The sequence below is a fragment of the Octodon degus genome, unplaced genomic scaffold, assembly GCF_000260255.1.
Source record: "Octodon degus isolate 3935 unplaced genomic scaffold, OctDeg1.0 scaffold00296, whole genome shotgun sequence".
NCBI classification, from domain to species: Eukaryota; Metazoa; Chordata; class Mammalia; order Rodentia; family Octodontidae; genus Octodon; species Octodon degus.
The window spans coordinates 1,331,368-1,355,285 of NW_004524872.1; the positions used below are offsets into that span (position 1 = coordinate 1,331,368).

A 23,918-nucleotide genomic window follows, 5' to 3' on the forward strand; every position below is an offset into this window, starting at 1 on the left:
GGGGCTGTGGCTCTGCACCGTCTTCCTCATCCGAAGTCCATCTTCTTCCTATGGAAGCAAATGGATATGTCAGCAATCAGGCATAAGATGACATGGTTCCACTGCACTCCGCAAATAAGCAACTGAGTCCTGAGAGAGGAAGGAGCCGTGGGAGGCTACTGAGAAGATAACCTGAGGCCCCTCTTTTCTTTCAGCTGTCCTACTCAGTACTGCTAGCTACCACTTCAGAATACTTATGAATGGTCCTCCTGGGTTCCCCACCACTTATGGGAAAAAACTGTTTAGAGGTTCAACCAGATTCTTTGCAATCTCAGCCATATCTACTTTTCTGGCCTGCACCTCTCTTCCTGTATCCAACCCCAATCTTCTGTCCTCCTGACTCAAATGAACAGGCTAAGCCAATCAAACCATCACTAAGTTTTAAAATCATAGGTATTTCCTAAAACACACAAGAGCAAATCACAAGAAACTACAAAATGGGCGACCTAAAGCTTCCAAATGCAGAGCTTTATATGTAATTGGTACTTGAGAAATTACATGCAGACTGCTGGATCAAATGACACTGACCTTCATGTACTCATTTCAAATATTTTCCACTTCATGCATGCATCTCATTACAGGAGTACCACTTCTTTTTCTTTTACATAAACATACCTAAACACATCTTGCCCCGCAACCACACAGATGGCTAAGAGGCAGAAACTTCTTTCTTCCTTTGCTTCCACTCTGTTGCCCAGTTGCCTTGTACCTGAATACCTTGTAAATTACTCTGAAGACTTTTAAGGTCACTTCCCAACTCTGGACTACGCCCACATCCCCAAACAGGGCCAGTATGAAGGTCTTTCTGACCTTCCCAGACTCCCCTCTGCAGCCAGACCGCTTGCTAACTACTCCATCTGCTCAATCCTGAATCTCACATACCAGGGGCGCTTACTGTTCTTTCCTTTGTTTCTTGCAGATTTATGGAATACTCACGTACTATGGAAGTTCAGAGGTGATAAGCCAAAGGGTGGACCTTCCCCGTCACCTGCCCTCCCTGTAGGATCATTTTCATTTGGACTTTAATCATTTCTGTCTCTCTCCCTGTAGCCCTGTCCATGGGGCTGGACATGGCTGAGAATGCAAAGAACCTGGCTGAACCCCTGAACAGCTTTTTCCCATAAATGGTGTGGAACCCAGGAGGACCCTTCTTAGACTAATATTCTGAAGTGGGAGCTAGCAGTACTGAGCAGGACAGGAGAAGAAAAGGGTGGCTTCGGGTTATCTGCTCAGTAGCCTCCAACAACTCCTTCCTCTCTCAGGATTCAGTTGCTTATTTGCAGAGCACAGTGGGACCATGTCCTAAGTCCTCACTCTATATTTGGCTGTGACTGGTACAGTCTGAGGGCTAGTTTAAACTTGAGAACCACAGTTTCTACACCACCACAGGTCTCCAAGCTCTCTAAGTATCACCTGCTGCCCTCACCCACTGCCATCTGACCCACTGTGCCAGCTCCTCCTCCCATACTAGAGACCCCAGCTTCTCCTTCGTCCATTATACTTCCCTTTACCAGGCCAGCTCAGTCTTTCCAGTCCCATGACTGTGAGCAGCTGCAAGATCACTGCTGCTCAGGCCTACTAAAGCTTCAATATTCAGAATTACACCAATGTAAGAACAGAGCACTATCCATCCATGTAAAGAAGACAGAGTGGGGTTTGAAAATGAATGTTCAAAATAACCACTGCTACTTTTTCAAAGTACACTAATGGAGGTGCAAGTGCTGCAGTTTTTTGGGTTTTTTCCCCCTTGTTTTTAAAAGGACAAAAGTTATAGAATTTGTGAAATTTTTTTGCCCAAGCAACAATGGTTCATAATTTGGGGGGATTCAAGAACACTTTTGAGATGAAAAAGGTTCTGATGAAAGCAATTTCTCCCCAGGAAAGGAAAATGGTCATTTTTTTGTACATGGGAAAATAAACGACTGTTACCTTGAACTGTTTGTTCTCCTCCCGAAGTCTCTGGACTTCGGCTTGCAGCCTCTTACATTCTTCCATCACCTTCTTAACTTCGGTATCATCCAGGGAGGAAGTCAGAGATTTAGACACTGATGGTGTTTCTGTCTTTGACGCAGTTGTAGATATAATTTTATTTATTTCTACATCATGCTGTTCAGAAGTAAATGAAAGCCCAAATATCATCAACTATGTAAAAAAAGAATCTTTACTGCAAAGTATTTCTCAGTAAACACCATACATAGTAACATTTCAACCATATGGTAAAATGTCACATTTATTTTAAAAGTGGGTCTCTTTATCTACTAATCCAAATAAAGTAGCTGGGCCCTAGAAGTCATGAATAAGGGCAAATAATGAAGTTGGCCTGAGACTAATACTTCAAAGAAAAAGGGTGACGCATATTACACTATCAAATTCCTGCCATGTAAAAATTAGCATACTGTAACTATGCAAGCTCAGGCGAATTATCAGCCACAAATTATTGTCACCACGAAGATCTGGCTGGGAGGGTGTGGGAGGCTAGGGAGAGCACTAATAGGGTGATTTATCTCACCAACTTAGAACTAGAGAGCAGGGATGAAAGTGAAGCAAGATCTCCGCACTGCTGTGTTTCAGATTGGGAGGCCACACACACTTCCCAGTCCCCAGCAGAGGCTATGCTGTGACACAGAACATGGCAATGCTCAGGTGTTGGGGAAAAAATATGTGACGTTTGCTGTGTGAGGAAGCTGGGGAACAAATGAAAAATTTGACATCGTGGCTCTTTTACTTCCCAGAGAGAAGCCCCAGAAGAAAAGGCCTAAAGCTATCAAGTCCACCTATCACAGAGCTGAGACTGACATTCAGTTCTTTCACTTTCAACTGACTTTCCCTTGGTAAAATACACAATGGGAGGACCGGGAGACACTACTGCCCATTCAAAGAAATAAGGTAACAACAGTAGTCAATTAGAAGAAGAAAACACTACAGTTCTGACACAAATCCACGGCATTACTGGAGATCATCATGACAGAGTTACTAGAATGCCTGAGAGCATTTCCACTGCCCACCTCCATCTACTTATGGCCCGGACAGTTTCAGATTCTTCATGGACTTTTAAATTCCTTGAATTTTAAATATAATTTTAATCTTTCTGACTAAATTGAAGAGGTCCATGAGCTTTTCAAATATAGTTCATCTCTGCAATTGGTCAAAAAAAGGCAAAGGTCAGCTCACCCCTGGTTTCACACAGAAAGAGAACTGACTGCTAGGAGAAAGGTACTCCTTGCCCAGCAGCACACATGCAGTCAGTCCACAGGCATTTCAGGTTGTTACACTGGGGGTGCTACTGGTGCTACAGGGGGCAAGTATACTGCTCTGCACCCTGCAGTGCACGGGTGGCCCACAGCACAAACAGGGAGTCAGCCCAAACTGTTTGCTAGGGTTGAGGTTTACAAATCCTCATCTAGAACTAAGCGTGGTGGCACACTCCTGTAATGCCACACAAGGGAGGCTAAGTCTGAGCTGTGTGAGACCGCAACTAAAAGTTGTTGCTGACTGAAGAGGTAGGTGAGGAAGAGGGAGAAGGGAGAAGGGAGAGGTGGTGCTGAGGGAAAGAGCAGACAGGACATGGACCCAAGAGCTTACCACCTGTCCAGTACACAAAGGCAAATGAGTCCCCAGTTAGGTCTTGCCCAGCCTAACCTATAACTCCGTCAAGCCAAAGCAACACTTTGCTATTGCTAACATCAAAGCAGCCAACAGGCTGTACTTTTCAACAGGAGAACTTTCAATTAGTCATCTTTCTACAACACTTCCAAAGGCTGATTTCATAAAGGCCCACTTACTTGTTGACTTCAGCTAATTTTTTTCTTCACACATTAGAGGAAGGAAAATAATTTGCCAACTTACATCTTGGTTTTGCAGGAGATGGTATGCAAATAAGCATCAGCTTGCAACATTCAATTACTGTTAACGATAAACATACTTACTGGTTTATCATTTTCTGCTGGCAATTCAAACACACATCTAAGTTTTGAATCCATAAGGTCTTCCGGTTTTGCCTCCTTCCACTAAAACAATTTAAATTTAATAATCAGGATATTATAAAGCTGCTGGAAGAATAATTTTCCAACTATAACTGACAATTTCAGAAAAATACTCTTAATGAGAAGGCCCTGATGTATATCAAATAAAGAACTTAAGTCTGCTGAGATTTCAATATTTTTAACATGATATGATTAAATATAAGAGCTTTCCTGAATATTTATCACACTCCACATTACCCAAAGCCCTGCTGCCTGACTTCTCCCAGTCTCCCCATTTTCCTCGCATCATTGGTCTGTGGGAAGCACACAAACAGTGAGGGCCACGGGAGCAGGTGGGACCTTTCACATCATGCCCAGATACCAGAGGTAACTGGCTCTCCTTCAGAAAATGGAATTTCCTCTGAGGGCACATCCTTCTGAGAAAGTCTTAAGAAGGCACCACCTGGGAGTGGTTTTAGAACTGTCTTGCCAACTACCAAAGGAGCATATATATCAACTAGCCAGCCATTCCCTACCACTCTGCCTGTCCTGGCTGACCTATGCCTGAAGAGCCCACACCCACTCCTTCCAGCCTCTCCTTTCAGCAGTGCAGGAGAGGACTTCAGGATATTCTGAGAACTACTGGCCAGCACAACAGGTTACAATACAGACAAAGGAGTCCACCCCCTCCACAACCTCCCTAAAACCATGCAAGAGGAGGGAGCCAGAGCAACAATATACCAAAACCAAGAATCAAACTATGTGTCTGACATTGAGGACCGCCACACAAATTAAGGCAGAGCCATTCAATGGAATAGCATGCTGCCACTCAAATGACAATGAAGCACATTCAATTACACAGAGAAGGGCTGCAGATTATTAAGGAAACTACAAACTACACTGAAATTCATTCCTCTGTGCATATGCTCCAGTGGATACGACGTGCACATTGTGTATATCAAAAAGGATCAGCCAAGGGTCATCACTAGATGCTGATGCCACCCCATGACAGACTGCGAGTGAACAGAGTATTTACATGGTCTCAAGGTATCAGATCAGTCACAATTATTTATTATTTCTTACATTTTGTCACTGAACAATCTGTTAGAGACCACCAAGATAAGTGATCAAATGACATCACTACCAAAGGGACAACCTTGAGCATGAAATACCTTCTGATATGATACAGCCATGTCAACTAGAGTATATTCTAGCTAAAAACATTTAATTTGGATTTAATCATGAGGAAGCAATCAAACAAAACCAGAGCATTAGATTTTCTACAAGTAAACTAGCTTATACTCCAAAAACTTCAAAGTTGTGAAAAACAAAAAGGGAAGGGGCCCTCTACTAGAATAAGAACAACTAAAGGCCATTTTTTGAGAAACTGCAAAGTATCCACCATGGATTTTTCTATTAGATAATAATACTGAATTAAAGCTCATTGTCTTGATTATGCTAACAGCAGCATGGCTCTGTAAGAGGCTGTTCTTATTCTGAAGTACTCAGGGTGACATGTGAGTTCTGCAGCTTGCATGTAAATGGCTCTGCAGAAAAGAAAGTGTATGATAGGAAGCAAGTGTGGCAAAATGCTAACAAATGGCAAACCCAGGTTAAGGTGAGTGGTTACTGCACTATGTATGCCAAAGGAAAAAGAAAAAATGTATGTCAAGTACAAGCACAAGGCTCTCATTAATACTGATTAGGTCTAGGATGAAAAAATTATAGGTCACTATTAGTTTTAGCTTTTGTTCAATTGTATACTTCCCAATTTTTCTACAATATATTTTGTACAAAAAGAATTTTTATTATAAAGATAATCACAGTAGAAAGTGAAATGACCCTCAAATGACACTCATAAACAAATAGAGGAGACACTGGGTCAGGAATTTACAAACACCACATTAATCCTCACAGCCATGTGAGCTGAACTTCTATCTTTATTATACAGGCAACCAAAACCTCAAGAGAGTCTTTGAAACCTGCTCAAGGCCACCATGTTGGCAGAAGGCAAAACTCAGCTTCAAAATCAAGATGACCCAGCACTTGCACTTTTCAGTATGTCTTGCACTGTAAGCCAGAAAACATTCTTGTATATTACCTATTTTGTACCTATGCTTATTTGATCATATAAATTAACATCAGGTGACCCATGTTCCAGAAGTTGGGGAAAGGAATGGATGGCTTAGTGTTCTTAGGAAAAGATCAACCAGTTGTCACTGATCTCTCTCAACTTCAAAACACCTGCCTTGCTCTTCATTTTCTGTCCTCACAGTAAACCTCAGTAAGATGGTCAGTTATGCTTTTCTAAGACTAAGAGAAAAAGCTCAGCGGAGACACTAGTGCAGGAAGATGTACTCTACAGGAGACCGCCCTTAAAATAAAATTTGGAAAGATGAAAACAACAGCACAGTGTAACGCTAACCCAAATCTCCAGGCGTCTCTTGTACGATCTGGGTCTCTCTCTGGGCTGGACATGGAGAAGGTGGGAAGAGTCAAACCTGCCTTCTTTTCCTGTACTGGGAGGACCAGGCACCATGCCTCTGATGCTGCCATTGTTTTGCAAGGTTGCAGACCATCATTCACACAGCACCACAATGTTTGTGTTCTTTCAAAAGCTTGCTTTGGGGAGAATTTCCATTATAATCCCTTTCTTTACCAGAAACATCAATAATATTTCCTATTTGATTTCTAAAAATGAAGCCAACCTAATTTTACTAAATTAGAGAATAGTCAGACCTATATTTGTGCAGGGAAGGGATTAGGGTTAAAAAATTAAAAAAGAATTGGTGTGGAGCTGTAGTTCAGTGGTAGAGAGAGCACCGCGCTACCACAGACAAGGACCTCAGCACCACAAATAATACAGCAGAAGAACCACACTTAGCAGAACCAATCTTAGGAGGGATAAAGGAAGTGCAAGCTGCAAAGGGCTCTCATCCTTCTGGGTTTGGGAGAGCAGCTCACAAGGCAAGAAATATTCTTATATTCAACGACAAGCTCTCTTTTTCTGGGAAACAGGAGGGAGGAAGAAAGGGAACAGTCCTCAATCACTCAAGATACAATCCATCAGGGTGAGAAACTGCTAAAGCAAACTGAATTTATACAAATCAGAAAAAAAAAAAAAGTATTCTAGAAAACTTTACAAAATGTTAAAATTATTCATCAAAGTTTATAAAAATCATAGAATATAAACCTGAAAAACCATTCCCCTGTAAACAATTTTGAAATGCATGCACCCACAATTCTGTACCTGTTTTTTGTTACTATTACTGAAAAAAATAACAAGCATTCAGTACTTACTACTGCTTCCATATCAGAAGTGTCAGTTGGAGCAAACATAGACTGAACCATAAACTTGTGTTTACTTTTCTCATTGGGATCATAATCGAAAGGCTGTAACATCACTGAGAAAGAAAATATTTCATTAGGAGGGTCAGAGCTTGGTTATCAGTGCCACTTGTCATGCTAGTCACTAATACTTATGCTGTGAGGTAAAGCACCCCACCCACATGCCTTGTGAAGGAAGCAAGAAGAGATGATAACATTTCCACTTTGAAGGTCACCAACCTAAGGTCCAAAAACATAGGGGGCATTGCCCAAGGTGAGAAAGCAGGTAATGGCAGAGGAGGGAGAAGGGCTGAGGGCTCGGCTTTCCTGGTTCTAGTTCCCTGGTCTCGAGTGCCTGCAACCAAACCATAAACATCTGCTATGCAGAATAGGTAAATCAGATAGAAATACCACATGCCTGTTTTGCTCAAGAACACATAACTTTGATCTTTTCCGGAGCTAAAACAGAGTAACACAAGACATTTAAAGAACTGTTTTGGCTTTCCTGCATCCCATTTCCCACACAGCTAATCAAGGTAATGCTTGAAATACAACTGTGCCAATAGAACAGAATACTAGAGAATGGACTCAAACAGAACATTCACAGAGCAGGAAAAAAAAAAATTATCAACTTATACACTACACTCTTTTCTTCCTAAGATGCTAGAAGACTCTTAAGATCCTGTTGATGAGTTGCTTCCACTGCACTGAGGGGGCTCCTGGAGTAACATTCCCTGTTTTTTGTTTTGAAATAGGGTCTCACTAACTTTGCCCAGGTGGTCTTGAACTTGCAATCTTCTTGTCTCAGCTTCTCTCAATGCCCAGATTACAGGTGTGTGCTGCCACACCTGACTTGTTCTTTAGGTCTATTATTTCCTTGCTTAATTCTTAAAAGTTTGGTACGATTGTGTGCATGGTTGGGTGGATTGGGGTGTGAAGTGTTAATCTGAAGCCTATTTTTCAGATTAATAAGCTAAAGCACAAAGAACTTAAACATATGCCTAAGGTGACCCCACGGAGGAGCACAAGCTCAAACCCAGTCTGTGTGGAAAGCTCATGCTCCCGGTCACCACGAACAACCAAAGGTGTACCACCCTCTGACACTGTCAGGCCTTCCCACCAGCACAGGTTTCTTAACCTTTCCTACCGGATGCCCACCAGTGTTCTGACGTGAAATCCTATTGTAGCGTTTTCCAGGTGCTTCCTCCAAAGCCTCACAACCAACCATCTCTGAAGCAGGTAAAGGGAAACACCAAATCTTTAGCACAGGCTATGCATAAAGAGTCTGGGACTCCACAAAGTAAAGGAGCTTGCTCCAGGTAACAAGGTTAGGAAGCAGTGAAATAGGAAAGGTGTCAAAACCTTGTGACCAAGCAGCCTTTCACTCTAACATGATCTGGACTTATGTTGTGCACCAAGGCTCAATGGCAGAACTTATGGAACCATGCATCCCATGGAAACAGAAATATCCATTTTCTTCCATCCATCTTGGAGGCAGGAATTCTTCCACCTTGGAGACACAGAAAGTCCACAAAAGCCGGACAAGGCGTCTGGCTTGAAATGCCTGGATGTACCTAGTTACCAGGCAGCACCGCTGCCACGATGCACCGGAGTGCTCAGAGCTACAAGAGGCCCCATTAAAAGACTTCTTGAGGACAAAATTCAACAAATGTTTGAAAGCAACCCTTCTACTAACTTAGGGCTAATGCATGACATCAAGTTTATGTAGTGAAACAAGAATGTTTCTTCTAGGTACACAAAATCTGAATAGTATGACCACCAACAGAGGAAACAAAAGGTCACAACAAAACATAAGGGGCCTCTGCTTGGAATCTTATTTTCGCAGGTGTAAAGGCAAAGTTGCTCCAAAAGAAGAGGGCTTGCTAGTGGTGATGGAACCAGAGGGCAATGAACCTTCATCTGGGATCACCAAGCTCAGGAAAGCTTTCCTATAGATGGACCCAGAATATCAACACACACACATGGGCCTGACTTTTAACCTCTGGGACAAAGGACTAGATTGGCCGGTTAAGACTCACTCTTCTCAAAGTGCAATTTCCACCACATTTTTTTTCCCATCCCCAATGGAAATACACACTATACACTAAGCAACCCTAATAGTCCACGTGCACTATAAACTTTCTTAAACAGTGATTATCAACCGTTTTCAGAATTTGAACACAATCTTCACATTACTGCTGGAATAAAATTCACTTTTAAAAGTAAAGGATTTGAGGATTTCAGCTTCGGCAGAAAAACGTGCGATCTTCAGTGTGGGAAAGAGTCCTGACATGGACTGCAACAGTTGGCTCAGGAAGTTGTGTGGCCCCCTTTTTGTTCTTCTCCCCCTTTTAAGGGCAATACGACTAAGAATAGCTAAGTGTACTCTGCCCCAAAATCGCCAGAGTCCCAGGCATGCTCCACAGTGAAAGGCCAACTCTTCCTAGTTATCTCTCCATCATCATCCACTATTCTCAAACCAATACCTTCATCATGCCCCAAGAAGGAAAGGAAGGAAAATAACTTTTCCTAGCACCTGCTAGGTTCGAGCTATTAACGAAGGCACTGGCTCTTTGGTCCTTCCATTCAGTCCTCACAATAATCCATCAAAGAAACTCATGTCTCAAAAAATAAATAAATAAATAAATAAATAAGAAACAAACAAACAAACAAACTCACGTCTCTATTTTCTGAATGAAAAGACAAAACCTGGGAAGCAAAGTGAGCAGCCTAATGGCCACAATACTACGTAACAGAGCCAGGGTTCCAAACGTGGCTCTGACTCCATAATCAGACTCGTGTAACGCAGGTTCTCACTGCTATCTGAAGACTGGAGGTCTGGCCAGGTCAGGTCCAAACCATGTTCAAATTAATACCCAGGTCTTACATGCCTTTACTGCTCTGCTGATACTGACACTGACGGTGCAAACACAACAGTGGTATGTTAGCAAAGATTAAGGCCGTGGGAGCAAATGGTATTTCATGTCACTACTATGTACCACCATACAATTTTCTTTAAAGCAAGTTTCACTCAAGAATATCTTTGCTGGGCTGGTGAGATGGCTCAGTGGTCTAAAGCACCTACTTTGAACAAACAAGCTTAGCAAAGCACAGGGACCACGGTTCAATCCTCCAGCACCACATGCCAGCCAGCCCCGCCCCCTGGTGGGCTGAGCTGGCCACACACACACACACACACACACACACACACACAAATAAATAAAAAATTTAAAAAAAAAAGAAAAAAAAAAGAATATCTTTGCTGAAGAGAAATAATAGTTTTACTAAATGCAGACCTTTACAACACATCTTTTTACTACTCTTTACAATGAAATAACACTTTGTTACCCCCTGAATCTGAATGTTGTGCTGAGAAGCATCAGGCAGCTGTCTCCCATGGAAAACCCTCACTTGAATAAACAACTGACAAACTCTGGTTACTCAGACTCTGGTATGTGGCACACACTCTCTTGAAAATGAAATAAGCTTGTCACTTCAAAGAAAAAAATCTGTGGTGCTTGCCACCAACATTAAAATCCAGGCTTTCTAGCAAAAATTGTAATTGTGCAAAACTTGTATATGTCACCAAGTGCTTCACAGTCTTCCAAGTCCTTAAAGACTCTTCTGGCTGGAAATGCAGGTCAATGTAGAGTGCTTGCCAAGTATACATGAGGTCTCGAGTTTGAACCCCAGCATCACAAAAAAATAAAAATAAATATTTTCCCAATGAGATCAGGAGGAATAGTTCTTTTAAAAAAACTTTTTTTAAAAAAATGTATTTGGCATAGGGTCTCACTACACAGTTTACACTTGTAGTGATCCTCCTGTTTTCAGCCTCCCCAGTGCTGGGATTACAGGAATGTGCCACCACGCCTGGTCTTCGTGGCTGGCTCAGTGTGCCCGTGGATGGGGCTGGCACAGCGTGTGGTGCTGAGGATCCAACTCCAGTCCCTGTGCTTGCCTAAGCAAGCACTTAATCTGCTGAGCTATCTCACTGGCCCAAATGTGGTTTTTTTGAAGTATTATATGAACTATGTCAACATTTGAAAGATCTATACAACCTAACTAATCAATAGTTTACAAATGATCCATGGCAATATTACAAAATCAATTCAAAGTGCAAGTGAGAACAATGTATTTCAGTGAAACAAAATGCAAAAACTTCACATATGTGGCTCAGGATTCCACATTATACCAATAACCTTTAGGAAAGTGCCACTTGTTTCTCTTGGGTCCCCACTTCCAAGATGATAAATGAAGGAATAATCATCACACCCAAAAGGGCTGCAGCCACGTTCACTAGATGTCCAACAATGAGAAAGAAAGCTGCAAACTGTGCCAATGATAAAGATAAAGCCATTAAGAAAGTCACCCTTCTGGACATAGTAAAGGTCCCCAGCGATAAGAACATTTCTGCAGTTATGTGTCTTTGTTCTTATGTGCTTCACAAGCTACCGTGAAGCTATAATGCTACATGAGTTGTGCCCAACCCAGTGGTTGACAATTTAGTCAATAGCCAGTCTCATGAGCCCTGAAGAAACCAATGCTCCTGCCCCAGTTAAGCCCTACTGATACTGCCCCACAGCCTCTAAAACCCATTAAGGAGCTAAGTCCTTCAGGACTGAAGAAAAACTACCCTCTGGGGGAAAAATGTAATGAGATCATACTTTTTTAAAGGGAAGGAGCTTGTACAGCAATTAACCACTAAGAAGAATATATGCAGTGTATTATTTGTTGAAACTGTACTTCCGATTTCATTTGAAACTGTCTCATTGCTGTTTATCAATAAAACTTTGAAAAAAAAATAAATAAAGGGAAGGAGCTGGGGATGTAGCTCTATGGTACAGCATGGTCTAGATGTGCAAGGGCCTGGACTTCATACCCCGTACTACAAAAAATAACATTAAATGTGAAAGTACTGCTTGTCAAGATCTGCCATCATGTCAAAGCAGAATGTCTGGAATTATCTGAGGTTATTAAGCAGACTTTCTCTTTTCCAATTATCTATCTGTAGTAACACATTTATCAAAACAACACATCAGTTACCAGAATGAATATAAAAGTAGATATGAAAACCCAGCTGGTCTGCTATTAAAACATCAAAGAAACTTGTATAAAAATGTCAATGCTAGTCTTCTCAATTGTTTAAATAGTTACTTTTCATTAACTATGTTGCTGCTAACATGTAACTGATGTATTATTATTCTTAAAGGAGTAATTCTTCACTTTTTCAATTTAATCTCTAAGATAACAGATATTAATATAAAAATATTGGGCAAACTAAAAAGCTCTTTGGGCGTTTTACTTCTAAGAATGTAAGAAGTTTCTGAGACTAAAAAAAAAAATCTGAACACTGTTATTCTATACCAGGCTGCCTCACAGGCCCCTTTAGGATGAAGATGATCCAGTTGAGTAATTCACATTAATGTACTGATGGCTCTCTACAGTAGACCTCTGGGAGAAGATGCAGTGTAAGAGAAAGGAGCTTGACACTAACTAAGCTTGAGAGTGGGATGTGCTGGGCCTGAGGTGGCACTCTAAGTACATAGACACCTCTTATGTAGAGACCAGGCCTGTTCTCCTCTAGTCTAGGTGCCCTCCAAGACTGTCACTTTACCTTGTAGATGTCACCAGCACAGCTCCAGGCCTACAGTATCCTACCTAACTGTCCCCACAGCATAGAGCTCAAAGAAGCACTTATGGAGCAGGCAGGAAAAAGAGTGTCAGCTGGAGGGACAGGTAGTGGCCAATAACCCACAGGGAGCTCTGGAAAGGGCCCAACGCAGCAAGTCCAACTGCCCTTCTAAGGCACAAGTATACACTGAGATATAAACATGGGGCTCAAGTACCCTGGGGAGGTTTGTCAAGCAGAACCTTTTCCTTTTGGGATGAGTACCAGTTTGCTAGAGTGAGACAGCAGGAAGCTCCAGATGAAGGGAGGTCCTCAACCTTCCTTGTGGCAACAAGTACATAAAGTATCTGCTGTCTTTCGACTCCCCTTTGCTAGTGGGATCCCAAATCAGCAAGCCAGAGCAAAGTCAGATGACTACCCAAAACATTCAACACTCCACAGACCCACCATACACCTTGGCCACACCTTGCATAACAGTATCCCTAATTCAAAGTTTGTATTTGGTAGCTATTAACATCTCATGTCAAATTAGATTTGATATACCCTATTAGCTAAACTATATGAGAACATGACAGAATAAGTGTTGTTAATCGTTTGTTCTTTCAGCTCCATACATGCAAGCTGTGACAGAAATTATGTACTTTTTTTTTCCATAGCAGGCTATAAAAGAGCTTCCCATTAACTTAATTTATTTCACTTGAATACCAGAGACACTGATGATAAAACCCTCTTAACTGAACCATCTATCCTACTTTTAAAATGTATCTGCTGATAGTACATTAAAAGAAGCCTGTTACCAGGAGACAGCCTGGAGACCGGTCACTTCTCATCCACACTAACACTCTGGGATATAATGTCTGCTGTATTACAGATTGTGAAAGTGAGACCCTGTTAAGAAAGGGCCTTCAGGGTCAGGAAACACTAGATCAATAAGATTAGACTTTCTTCAAAAGAGAAGAAATCTGAATATATGCTACTTAAAACATACTTCTTTAGAGAAATGACGACTTGATTAAATGTAGCACAAAAGCTGCTTCCAAGAATTCAAGCAAGTCACAGATCATTTTCATCTGTATCATAATGGTAACAGAGCAAAAGAATAAAAGTCTAACAAGCATCACAGCACACTACATTTTTAAATCTCAGACTTTTATGTTAGAAAAGTACCTTTCCACATTTTACATTCCCACAATTAGCTTGGGCACCCACTTTAGGATTTCTCCCATTTCTAGCATTTCTAACATTCCCACAATTTCCTTCACATCCAAATTACTCTTCATAACCCCTACAAACCAGAAATTTAGCTTCCCCCAACATTACTCATGCCCCATTAACACCTTAGATCAAAACCCCCACAAAAAAACTATTTTCCAAAAAGGGGTAAGATACAGTATGTATGTTCCTATGTTGAATGTATTCATTATGTACTAGAAACAAACACACAGAAACTAGTATGAACTAAGCAGAGTGAAATCAGTTCATCTCTTCACGATCTGGTCATCCTCAGATTTCCCAATGACAAGCCTCCCTTCTAATCCAACAGCTATGCATCAAGTCCCGAGAACCCTACAGCAGTGATATTCTTCTATCCTTCCAATCATCCCCATCTTGGCATCCTTTACAATATATTACTGTTGACACGCCCCACCAGACCCACATCCAAAGTACCATCTTCCACTGCCACAGCCCTGTGAGAATGGGTGTCTCCGTGGCAGCCCATCCAAACCACCACCTGGGGACTTGCTAAAACCAAGCACTTGCCCCACTCCCAGAGCTGGGGTAGGGCAGAAAGGTGAATGTCCAGTGGATTCCCAGGTACAGCACCTGGAAGCCTAAGCTGGCCTGTCTCCTAAAGTCACAACCCAGCAGCAACTTCTCATAGGCTAAGTCTTGCTGTGGGAACTTAACTCATGGGAGACTCTCTTCAGAGTGCTAGGCTCCTGCCTACATGCCTGCCTTACCCAGCTAGAAGGTCATTGGGAGTATGACAACTCATGGCAGGGTGTTCAAGGGTTGGTGGGTGTACCTTTCTCTCTTCCTACATTCAAAACATTCTTGGACTGTACTTCCTCTGGGATGGCCTAAAGGAAGAGCACTCCCCCCCCACCCCCAGCTGGCTTCCCTCTTGTCCTTTCCAGAGCCACTCTCTCTTGCACAGGGCCTACTCCCAGCAACTGTCTTCTCATCCCCCATCTCCTCTCACCTTGCTGGTTCTCCCATCTCATACAACCTGCAGTGACTGTTAATCCACACCAAACTGCATCTGTGAATTCACAATGAATTCACTTTTGAAACTAATCAGTGACAAACATAAATGTAAACTAGAGGTTTTCCTGAGCAGATAAAGACCATCAGGGCTACTAAAGTGAGGTGATACAATTCTAGTCCAAAACAAAGAAGCCTGGGGTTTTGTTAAGACTGAACCCTTATCATAAGAAAATATATTTCCTTCAGGATTCTCAATAGGTGGAAATCACGACTTATGTTTCTAGGCCCTTGCCTACTGAGGGATCCATGAATAAAACTAAAGTCTCACAGGTAAATAATTTTAATTATTTCCACATAAATTAACAGAGTTATTTCTGTTGTTTTCTGTAAGATTTTTCACTTTGTGTATTATGTCTCAGATGATAAGTTCCTCACAGTCTAGTTACTTTTATGTGTGCAGAAGTACAAATGTTCTAAAACTCTTTCTCTAGGATCAAAAGAAGATGAGGTATGTTGTACACAGGCATTGGTCAAATACCAAGGCTCACTTATCTTTTTTATATTACCTTTCTCTTTTTTTATCCTGTATCTAGTTTTGCAAGACAGGGTCTCGCTACATAGCCCAGGCTTGCCTTTGACTCACAGCAATCCTCCGGTCTTGGCCTCCCAAGGGCTAGGATTAGTGGTGTGCATTTCCATGTCCAGCCATATATTATATTCCCTAATATAAATATTTTCCATCATCCTTACCTCCCATAATTAAATAATGGAATTCAACACAGGCTCTTTCTAGCTGTGGCTGTGCACCACTGTTGGACACTACCTTAGTAAGCCTCGTAACCACACCTCTGGGGACTGACCAGCTCCAGCAGGGAGAAAAGTGTGACCTGAGGCCTTCGCAACTCCAGCTGCCATTTTACATCTGATGCCTCCCTCCCCTGTTTTCTGTCTCGGGTAGTCCTGGGCAACGCTCCTTCACCTGTACTGTGTACTGTCAAAAACTGCTCTTTGAATGCGGCCCCTAGCAGCCCTTTCTTTCCCTTCCCCTGTGATGAGGTGGAAACTGGAACAGGTGGAGCAATGACCTAAGTAAGAGTGAACAGGACAAGACTCAAAGCTGCAGTGTGGGGCACAAGCACCGGGGGGGGGCGCCTCAGAGCACACCCCTCCCGGCTGCTTGGCAGCTCTGCTGCCTTTGCGCTTCTTGGGCATGCTGAGAGCTGAAGGCACTTGCAGCTAAGCAAGGTCTGCTACGTGTGTCTGACCAGTCCTCCTAATAATGATCTTTAAAAGGATGAAGAATTATGTTATATTCACAAAAAATGAAAACTGGGTCTGCTTTTAAGAAAACTACCATAGTAAACTTCCAAAATCTTTGAAGGCACAATTAACCTAAATTTGTATTGATAATTATAGTTTTTAAAATCTAATTTGGTGAAAAAGATTAAAGACATCTTTTTAAGTACAAATCTGAGTTATCCTTATCTCATCATGGCTCATGAAAACCATTTGTAAGAAGGTTGGGCTTAGCAGACTCTTCCAAAGCACAGTATCAATGAAGAATATCGTTAGAAGCCCAAACTCCCCATCCAGCTTCGTAACCAGCACCTGATGGACACACACCCAGCTGCTCTTCCAGTGCAGTGCACTACCACTCTGGGACCAAGCCACCCAAGGCTGGCTGGTCCAGGGCCACCAAAGAGCTACATTATACCGAGTCAGCAAAACTAAAAGGATTAATTATCAATTGCTACACTGCCCAATTACACTAATTGACCAATGTCTCCATCCAAGAAGAGTTGCTGATGTCCATTCTCTATCCTCAAGATTTTACTGGAAGAACTTTGTGCTTTAAATATGATTGAACATAATGCTGCAGAGGGCTATCCATCAGGAATAAATACTGTTCCTTAATTCTCTGAATTCTAATCTAAAATACAGGTCCTGACATTGGGAGATATGTGTGTGTTTGTCTTTAATCCATTTTCAATTCCCAGGGTACCCAGTAAGTGCATCTGTACCTAAACATTGGTGTCTTTAATGACTCTTTCCAAAGCCCCTCCCACAGACATTTTGCATTTCTAATTTGCCTGGTATACTAGCAACCAAAGTGCATAATTGAACTGCAAATGGAAGTGCGCTTGCTACTGTAGTAAAATTAGAATTCAGTGAAGGTTATAAAAATATTAAACTTAATATCGTATTACAGGAAGCGTAAGTATTTTTGATGGGCCCATAATTTTACCACCTCACCTGCTGTATCTGCCAGTGAACGTGGTTTAGAATATTAATGGAAAACTCCCTCATTATTAAACTGCAGCATTAAAAAGAAATGCCAAAACCACCAAGAGCTTACCACAAAGACATTTTCAGAAAATACCTTAAAAATGTTCTCCTACCATACAGTTCAAAAATATACTTAATTTTGTAAAGCTAGAAAAAATTTTATAAAGCTAGAGACCTCCCACTGCCTCAAACAATTCATTAATTCAAAAAGTTTTATTTTCCTTGCACATAAGAGCTCCGGGGGGAAAATCCAATCTCCTTGCTACAATCTCCATTTAAGTGTGCCTATTCTTCTGAGGTCCAGATCTGAATAATTCAAAGCCAGCTCTAATGCGTGATGTGTATTGAGGAGCAAAAGCCAAAACTATAGCACTCTGGGCCAATAACTACAGAGAGCACCTGGCTCCTCACCTACTGTGCAGCCTCCTACAAGCACAGGTTGTACAGGGAGTTACCAAATGGACTCCAAACCATGAGGCAAAGGGTCCATCCACACACATTCTACTCCACTGTTACAAAAACCTTACACTATGTCTCTCTCTAGCTCTTGCTTTACTACCTGAGTTTACAAAAGGGAGGGGTGTTTTTGTTTTTGTTTTTTTAAAGGCACCCAGGAAGTAAGTGATTTATCATGATCTGATGAAAATAGCAGGACAGGTCAGAGCCTGAACTTCTGAAGCATAATGTAAGGTCTCTTGAGTATCAGGTTAATTGGAAAGGTGAGAAGAGTTTTATAAAGTATGAATCTGCCTTCCACAATCCAAACAGATCTGCATACTTTAAAAACCTCCGTCTCCATGGGCAGGTATCATCATCATCATCCTTTTCTTTTTTCTTTCCTATCTTCCCTCCCATCAATTTTCCTTCAAAAGAAAAAATTGTAACCTGCCTTAGTAGCTACCACATCCCAAGGATTTTCTGAAGGGGAAGAAATACACTAGTCATGTCCTTTTCAAGCATGTTGTAACATTCTGTGTGGTAAACAGGGAGATACCAATAGTATTTTAAATCAATCTGATGGCTACATTTTTATAAATTATATTTGAAAATTTACTTATAACTTCTCATTATATAAAAGATACCTGGCCGCATCTCCCGCAAGAATGAAGACCATTCTTAGCAATCAGACAGTCGACATTCCAGAAAATGTCGACATCACTCTGAAAGGACGCACAGTTATTGTGAAGGGCCCCAGAGGAACCCTCTGGAGGGACTTCAACCACATCAATGTGGAACTCAGTCTCCTTGGGAAGAAAAAGAAGAGGCTCCGAGTTGACAAATGGTGGGGAAACAGAAAGGAGTTGGCAACTGTCCGCACGATCTGTAGCCATGTACAGAACATGATCAAGGGGGTTACACTGGGCTTCCGTTACAAGATGAGGTCTGTGTATGCTCACTTCCCCATCAACGTCGTTATTCAGGAGAATGGGTCTCTCGTTGAAATTCAGAATTTCTTGGGTGAAAAATACATTCGCCGAGTTCGTATGAGGGCAGGTGTTGCTTGCTCGGTATCTCAAGCCCAGAAAGATGAACTAATCCTTGAAGGAAATGACATTGAGCTTGTTTCAAATTCAGCTGCTTTGATTCAGCAAGCCACAACAGTCAAAAACAAGGATATCAGAAAATTTTTGGATGGTATCTATGTTTCTGAAAAGGGAACAGTTCAGCAGCCAAATGAGTAAGACCCAAGAGTTAATCCAGCCGCAGAAACAAGCTTCTGGATTGTAAAGCTAATCTGATATTTTAATGAGACAATAAAAGATCTTTATTAAATAAAAAAAATATAAAAGATACCTATGCTACGAAAAAATACTGTCTTCAAAAAGATTCATCAATTAATAAAATGCACATGATTAACTTGTTCCTAAAAAGGTAATTCAAATATGTTATCCATGTTCAACAAAACCTAGCCAATTTTTAAAAAACTGGTAAAATAACACAATCCCACTCATGCACATTTTCAGTAATGTAATACCAGTAGATACTGTTTGAGATGAATGCTATTTCCCCCATTCTACAATGAGAAAAGTAGAACCTACAGAGGTTAACACGTCAGACGAAAATCAGCAACTGGGTAAGAAGAAGAGCTGAGCTTCCTGCTCTAGATTCCTGGCCTCAAGTTCAGTGAACTTTGAGCAGTGTGTGTAAAGCCACAGTTTGCTGTGTGTGCTCCTGGGGAGAAGGGAAAGGTGGCCCTTAGAAATGCACTCCTGGGGACACCTCTCTAAAGGAGCCTCTGAACTCTGACTCACTACTGTGTCATCATGCGGCTGTACTTCAAGAGAAGCTTTGGACAAGGATGGTATTTTTTATCCTAGGGTATACATATCTAGTAAGTGATGTAGCTGCCCCCTTGGCTCATTAGAGTGAATGAAGCCCATGGGGCTAGCCTCCTTTCCCACGCTGGGAGGGCTGGGCTGGAAACACGCTGACAACTAGCTTCACCCAGGTCCCCCTCAAACATTAAGATAAATACCAAATAAAAACAAAGGAATCTTTCTTCATGTGTAAATGTAACTGTGTCTCATCTGGGGGAAGGCCTACAGATACATGGACATTTCTGTATTCAATTATTTTATCACCGAATACATTTACATTTCAGAGCCCCTTGTAAATGTGGTCATCCCCTAACTCTACTGAGACAAGGCAGGATCACAGAAAGAGCAAGAGCTGGATCAGGAGCAACACTCTTGGCTCCACACACCAGCTTTGCCACTCACCAGTCACATTTTTCTATGCTGGCTTTCTCATCTGAAAAGGGAAGACCAGAATCACAAAATCTTAGCCTTTCTTCAGTAGTTAATTATAAGTCAAAATAAATGCTTAGAAGTAGTGATTACTTTTTTTAAAAAATCTCTCTGATAAAGAGATGCTCTTTCTGAAAAGACGAACCCATATTTATATTTAACACCAAAAGGCACGCCTATACAACTCTGAGATTATTTTGTTCAGAAAACCATACTGCTTTTTCATATTTACTTTGAATACTGTTCATTTTTATCTACTGACACCTTGCTCAAATCTGGTATGAACAAGAAAATTGAGGGGAGGGGGAAGAGGTAAAAGAAAATAAAAACATTTCAGCTTCCATGATTAGAACAGAAAAACGTAAGCCAGATGGATCCAGAAATGCCAACTCTGGGGACTGCCCGGTCTTGCAGCACACTGCAGTGCACAGGGCATGGACCTTAAAGCCAGAAAGAATGTGCCACGCTTCAGCTTTGCCACTTGTCAGCTTTGTAACCCTGCAACCACCAAGTCTCCTCGCTGGTAAGCTGGAGGTAACAATGCAGCCTGCATGGGGCAGATGACAGTATGACATCTGACACAGAATGTGTGCAGGTCCAGCACAAAGGAACCTGCAATCAATTCTGGTTTCCACCCTCTCAACTGCCCAAGGACAAGAACCTGCTTCAAGAATCTAGAGCAGGTCTTACGAGTGAAGGGAGCATCCACGGGAGAGCTGGCATGGTGTGCCATAATGAGAGACACCAGGGGCTCAGGGAGTAGAAGTTTGCAGAAATGATCAGATAATGAAACACCTTATAGCTTTCGAAAGAAGTGAATCATTTTCTCTTAGGTGTCAAATGAATGGCCAAATACATTGCAATCAAAATCATGATGGAAAAAGCCAGATAGGTACTCACTTCAAATGAGTAGGAGCTTCTAACGATGCAGAAGCCTCTGTGACATTGAATCACCTAATATTTAAAGGATAAGTACACAATTCCCTGTGGTTCCTTCTTGGCTCTAGAAGTTCTAATGAACTACAAGTTTATTCCATTTTTAAAATACATTTAAACTCCAGCCCATCATTTACATAACCTTTCCTTAATTCTGAAACCCAACTCTCAATTTGGATACTTCACCAGCCTATTTTCAAAAGTTGGACTTTGAAAAATATGTGCACTCTCAGACAGAAGGGGGGAGCCTTCGGACAGCCTTCAACAACACTTCCACCCGTGCCTGTACTTTATCTGCTCTGCCCTCATCTTCCATAATGTCTCACAATCAGTAAAGTGTAGTTACCAATCACTGGAAATGACACGAGCTTAATGTCAGAAATCATTTAGCTTAAATAAGAAAATAACTCTATTTAGCTTTCTCTCACAAACTAAAATTAAGTTTGTTTAGCTTTTTTTAAAAATTTATTGCCAAAGGGCAGATTTAATTTCAAGGGAGTGAAAGCCAAATTTATTCTGAAGTCAGGTCTAAAGTTACCACTTTAATTTTGCATTCTTGAGGCTCAAAAAGCTGCAAGCATCAAAACAAAGAGGCATAAATTAAAAGAAAACAAGTGACAGAGACCAAGGGTTTTTTTGTTTTTTAAGACAGGGTCTCAGGGCCAGCAAGATCGTTCAGCAGCAATCTATGGCTCTTGCTGTGGCAAGCGTAGGGACCAGGGTTCGATCCCGGGTCCCACACGCCACACTGGCCCTGGCCCCTGGGGGGCGTGTTGAACCCAGCGATCAAGTCCAGGTGTGGTGGCACATGTCAGTAATCCTAGCCCTGGGGAAGCTGAAAACAGGAGGATCACTAGGCGTCTGAGCTACATAGTGAGATAAGTCCCTGTACCAAATATACTTTTAAAAATGGAAAAAAAAGAAAAAAAAGACAGAGTCTCACTACATAATTCAGACTGAACCTGAACTCACTAGGTATGTAGTCCAGGATGGCAACTGCCCTGCCTCAGCCTCTCAAGTGCTGAGATTATAGCTATGTGCCCCTGCTGGACCACGCAGCTTTTTTATGAGGATAGAAGGCTGGGGGAGGCAGAGAAAAGCCTATCATCTTATGGTGATCTACTGAAAATGCAAGCTTTAAGAAGACCCACTGTCTCCAGGGTCTTTTGGCCCTGCTCTCTGACCTCCAGTTTTCATACTTACCAGATACATTGATGGAGGCCCCAGCGTCAATGATCCCACTGTTGGGCCGCACACAGTACCTACGTGGTGCTGTGGTCTTCACTTTAAAACACACATTCCGATCAGTTGGGTTGCCAAGCTTCAGGTTGGTGGTAACAACATCAGTGAAAGGACCTGCAGAGCGAGAAGGATCTTGTCAGGAAAGCTCAAAAGGCTGATGATGTGTATGGCAGGGGGAATTTAGAATATGCCTAGGGGAAGACGAAAGATCTCAAATTATCTCACTAACATGTAGGCAGATGGGAGAGATGAGGTCAACGTGCTAGTAGCAACAGGCTCATGAGGTGCCCAGCAAACCTCCTGACACACAGCATCACACTAAGACCTTACTGCTCTTTTAGAGATGGCTTGGAAAGACAGGTTTTCACACTAGTTAGCAATAGGAAGGATCTGCGACTAGATGGCCTGAATTCAATGCCAGTTCTTACCCAAACTAACAATAGCAAGATAAAATCTAACAGGAAGCATAAAGGAATAGACATGGTCCAAAATAACTCTTAAGTGCAATGTGCCAAGAACAGCAGATGTCAGAAAGAATTTGGAGTATAAATGGTCAATAAACACAGAAACCCCTAACAACACAGTGCTGCTATCTATCATCTTAGAACTATACCAACAAGTCCTACAGCCATGTGGACAGCCCATGCTCAAAATATCACATTCTATTTCAGGCTATTGGGATGATTACAACAAAGCTCTGTGCCCTGAGGATATTATTATTATTATTTATTCATTTCCTATTTTATTAATTTTAGTTAAAAAAGTAAAACATACTTCTTAAACCAAACAAAAAATAATGTATAAAAAAGAAGTTGGGCTGGCTAGATAGCTCAGCAGCTTAAGTGTCTGTCTGCCAAGCACAAGATTCTGAGTTCAATCCCCAGTACCTAAAAAAAAAAAAAAAAAAGTTAATAAGCTTCCTTGTGTCCCCTGAGGTAACTAATACTAACCGGCTGGGAGGCCTTTCCATATCATCCAAGCTTGCCAACAAAGTACACTCACCTAGGTACACACAAGTGAGGGGCTACCAAGAATGAGATCTGACTATTCACACTGATCTTACAAATGCCAGTCTTCATTTATTGAACTACAAAAACCATCTAATCAACTACAAAACCCCTTCTGTTCTTCACATGTTTATGTACTTTCAACATGTGATTTATATCTTTGTGATTCCTACTTTTGTATTTATAAGGAAGCAGAAGTTGAGATAGGAAGAATGTATGCTCCTATTATCACAAAGAAAAACATAATGGTTCACCTATCCTATTTGAAAAGAACCAACAGAGATCTCTAAATCTGTGTTTTGAAAACTCTTTAGCCAGAGAAAGAAAGATTGAAGGGAGGAGAGGGGAATGGGGTAAAAAAAGAATCAAGATATATATGGGCGGGGGCCTGGCCCTAGCTCAGGCCTTTAAGTGGCTGCTTCCACAAAGCTGTCAGCCTCAGGTTGCTGGAGTTCAAACCTCACACCTCTCCCGCTGGCCAAAAGTGCCCTGAAGGCATTCGAGGAACGAAAAAAAAAAAAAATACTGTATT

At 41.7% G+C, this 23,918-nt stretch overlaps 1 protein-coding gene across 1 annotated transcript in view; it reads right to left on the reverse strand.

The window, feature by feature from the left end:
- The window catches only part of Vapb (VAMP associated protein B and C), a 57,552-nt gene that overhangs the window by 5,701 nt on the left and 27,933 nt on the right, over positions 1-23,918 (reverse strand). The window contains exons 2-6 of the mRNA XM_004647252.2: positions 22,341-22,493; positions 7,302-7,405; positions 3,966-4,046; positions 1,969-2,145; positions 6-48 (exon numbers count right to left, since the gene is read on the reverse strand). Coding sequence (XP_004647309.1) covers positions 6-48; positions 1,969-2,145; positions 3,966-4,046; positions 7,302-7,405; positions 22,341-22,493 — 558 coding nt within the window. The remainder of the gene's footprint in view (positions 1-5; positions 49-1,968; positions 2,146-3,965; positions 4,047-7,301; positions 7,406-22,340; positions 22,494-23,918) is intronic.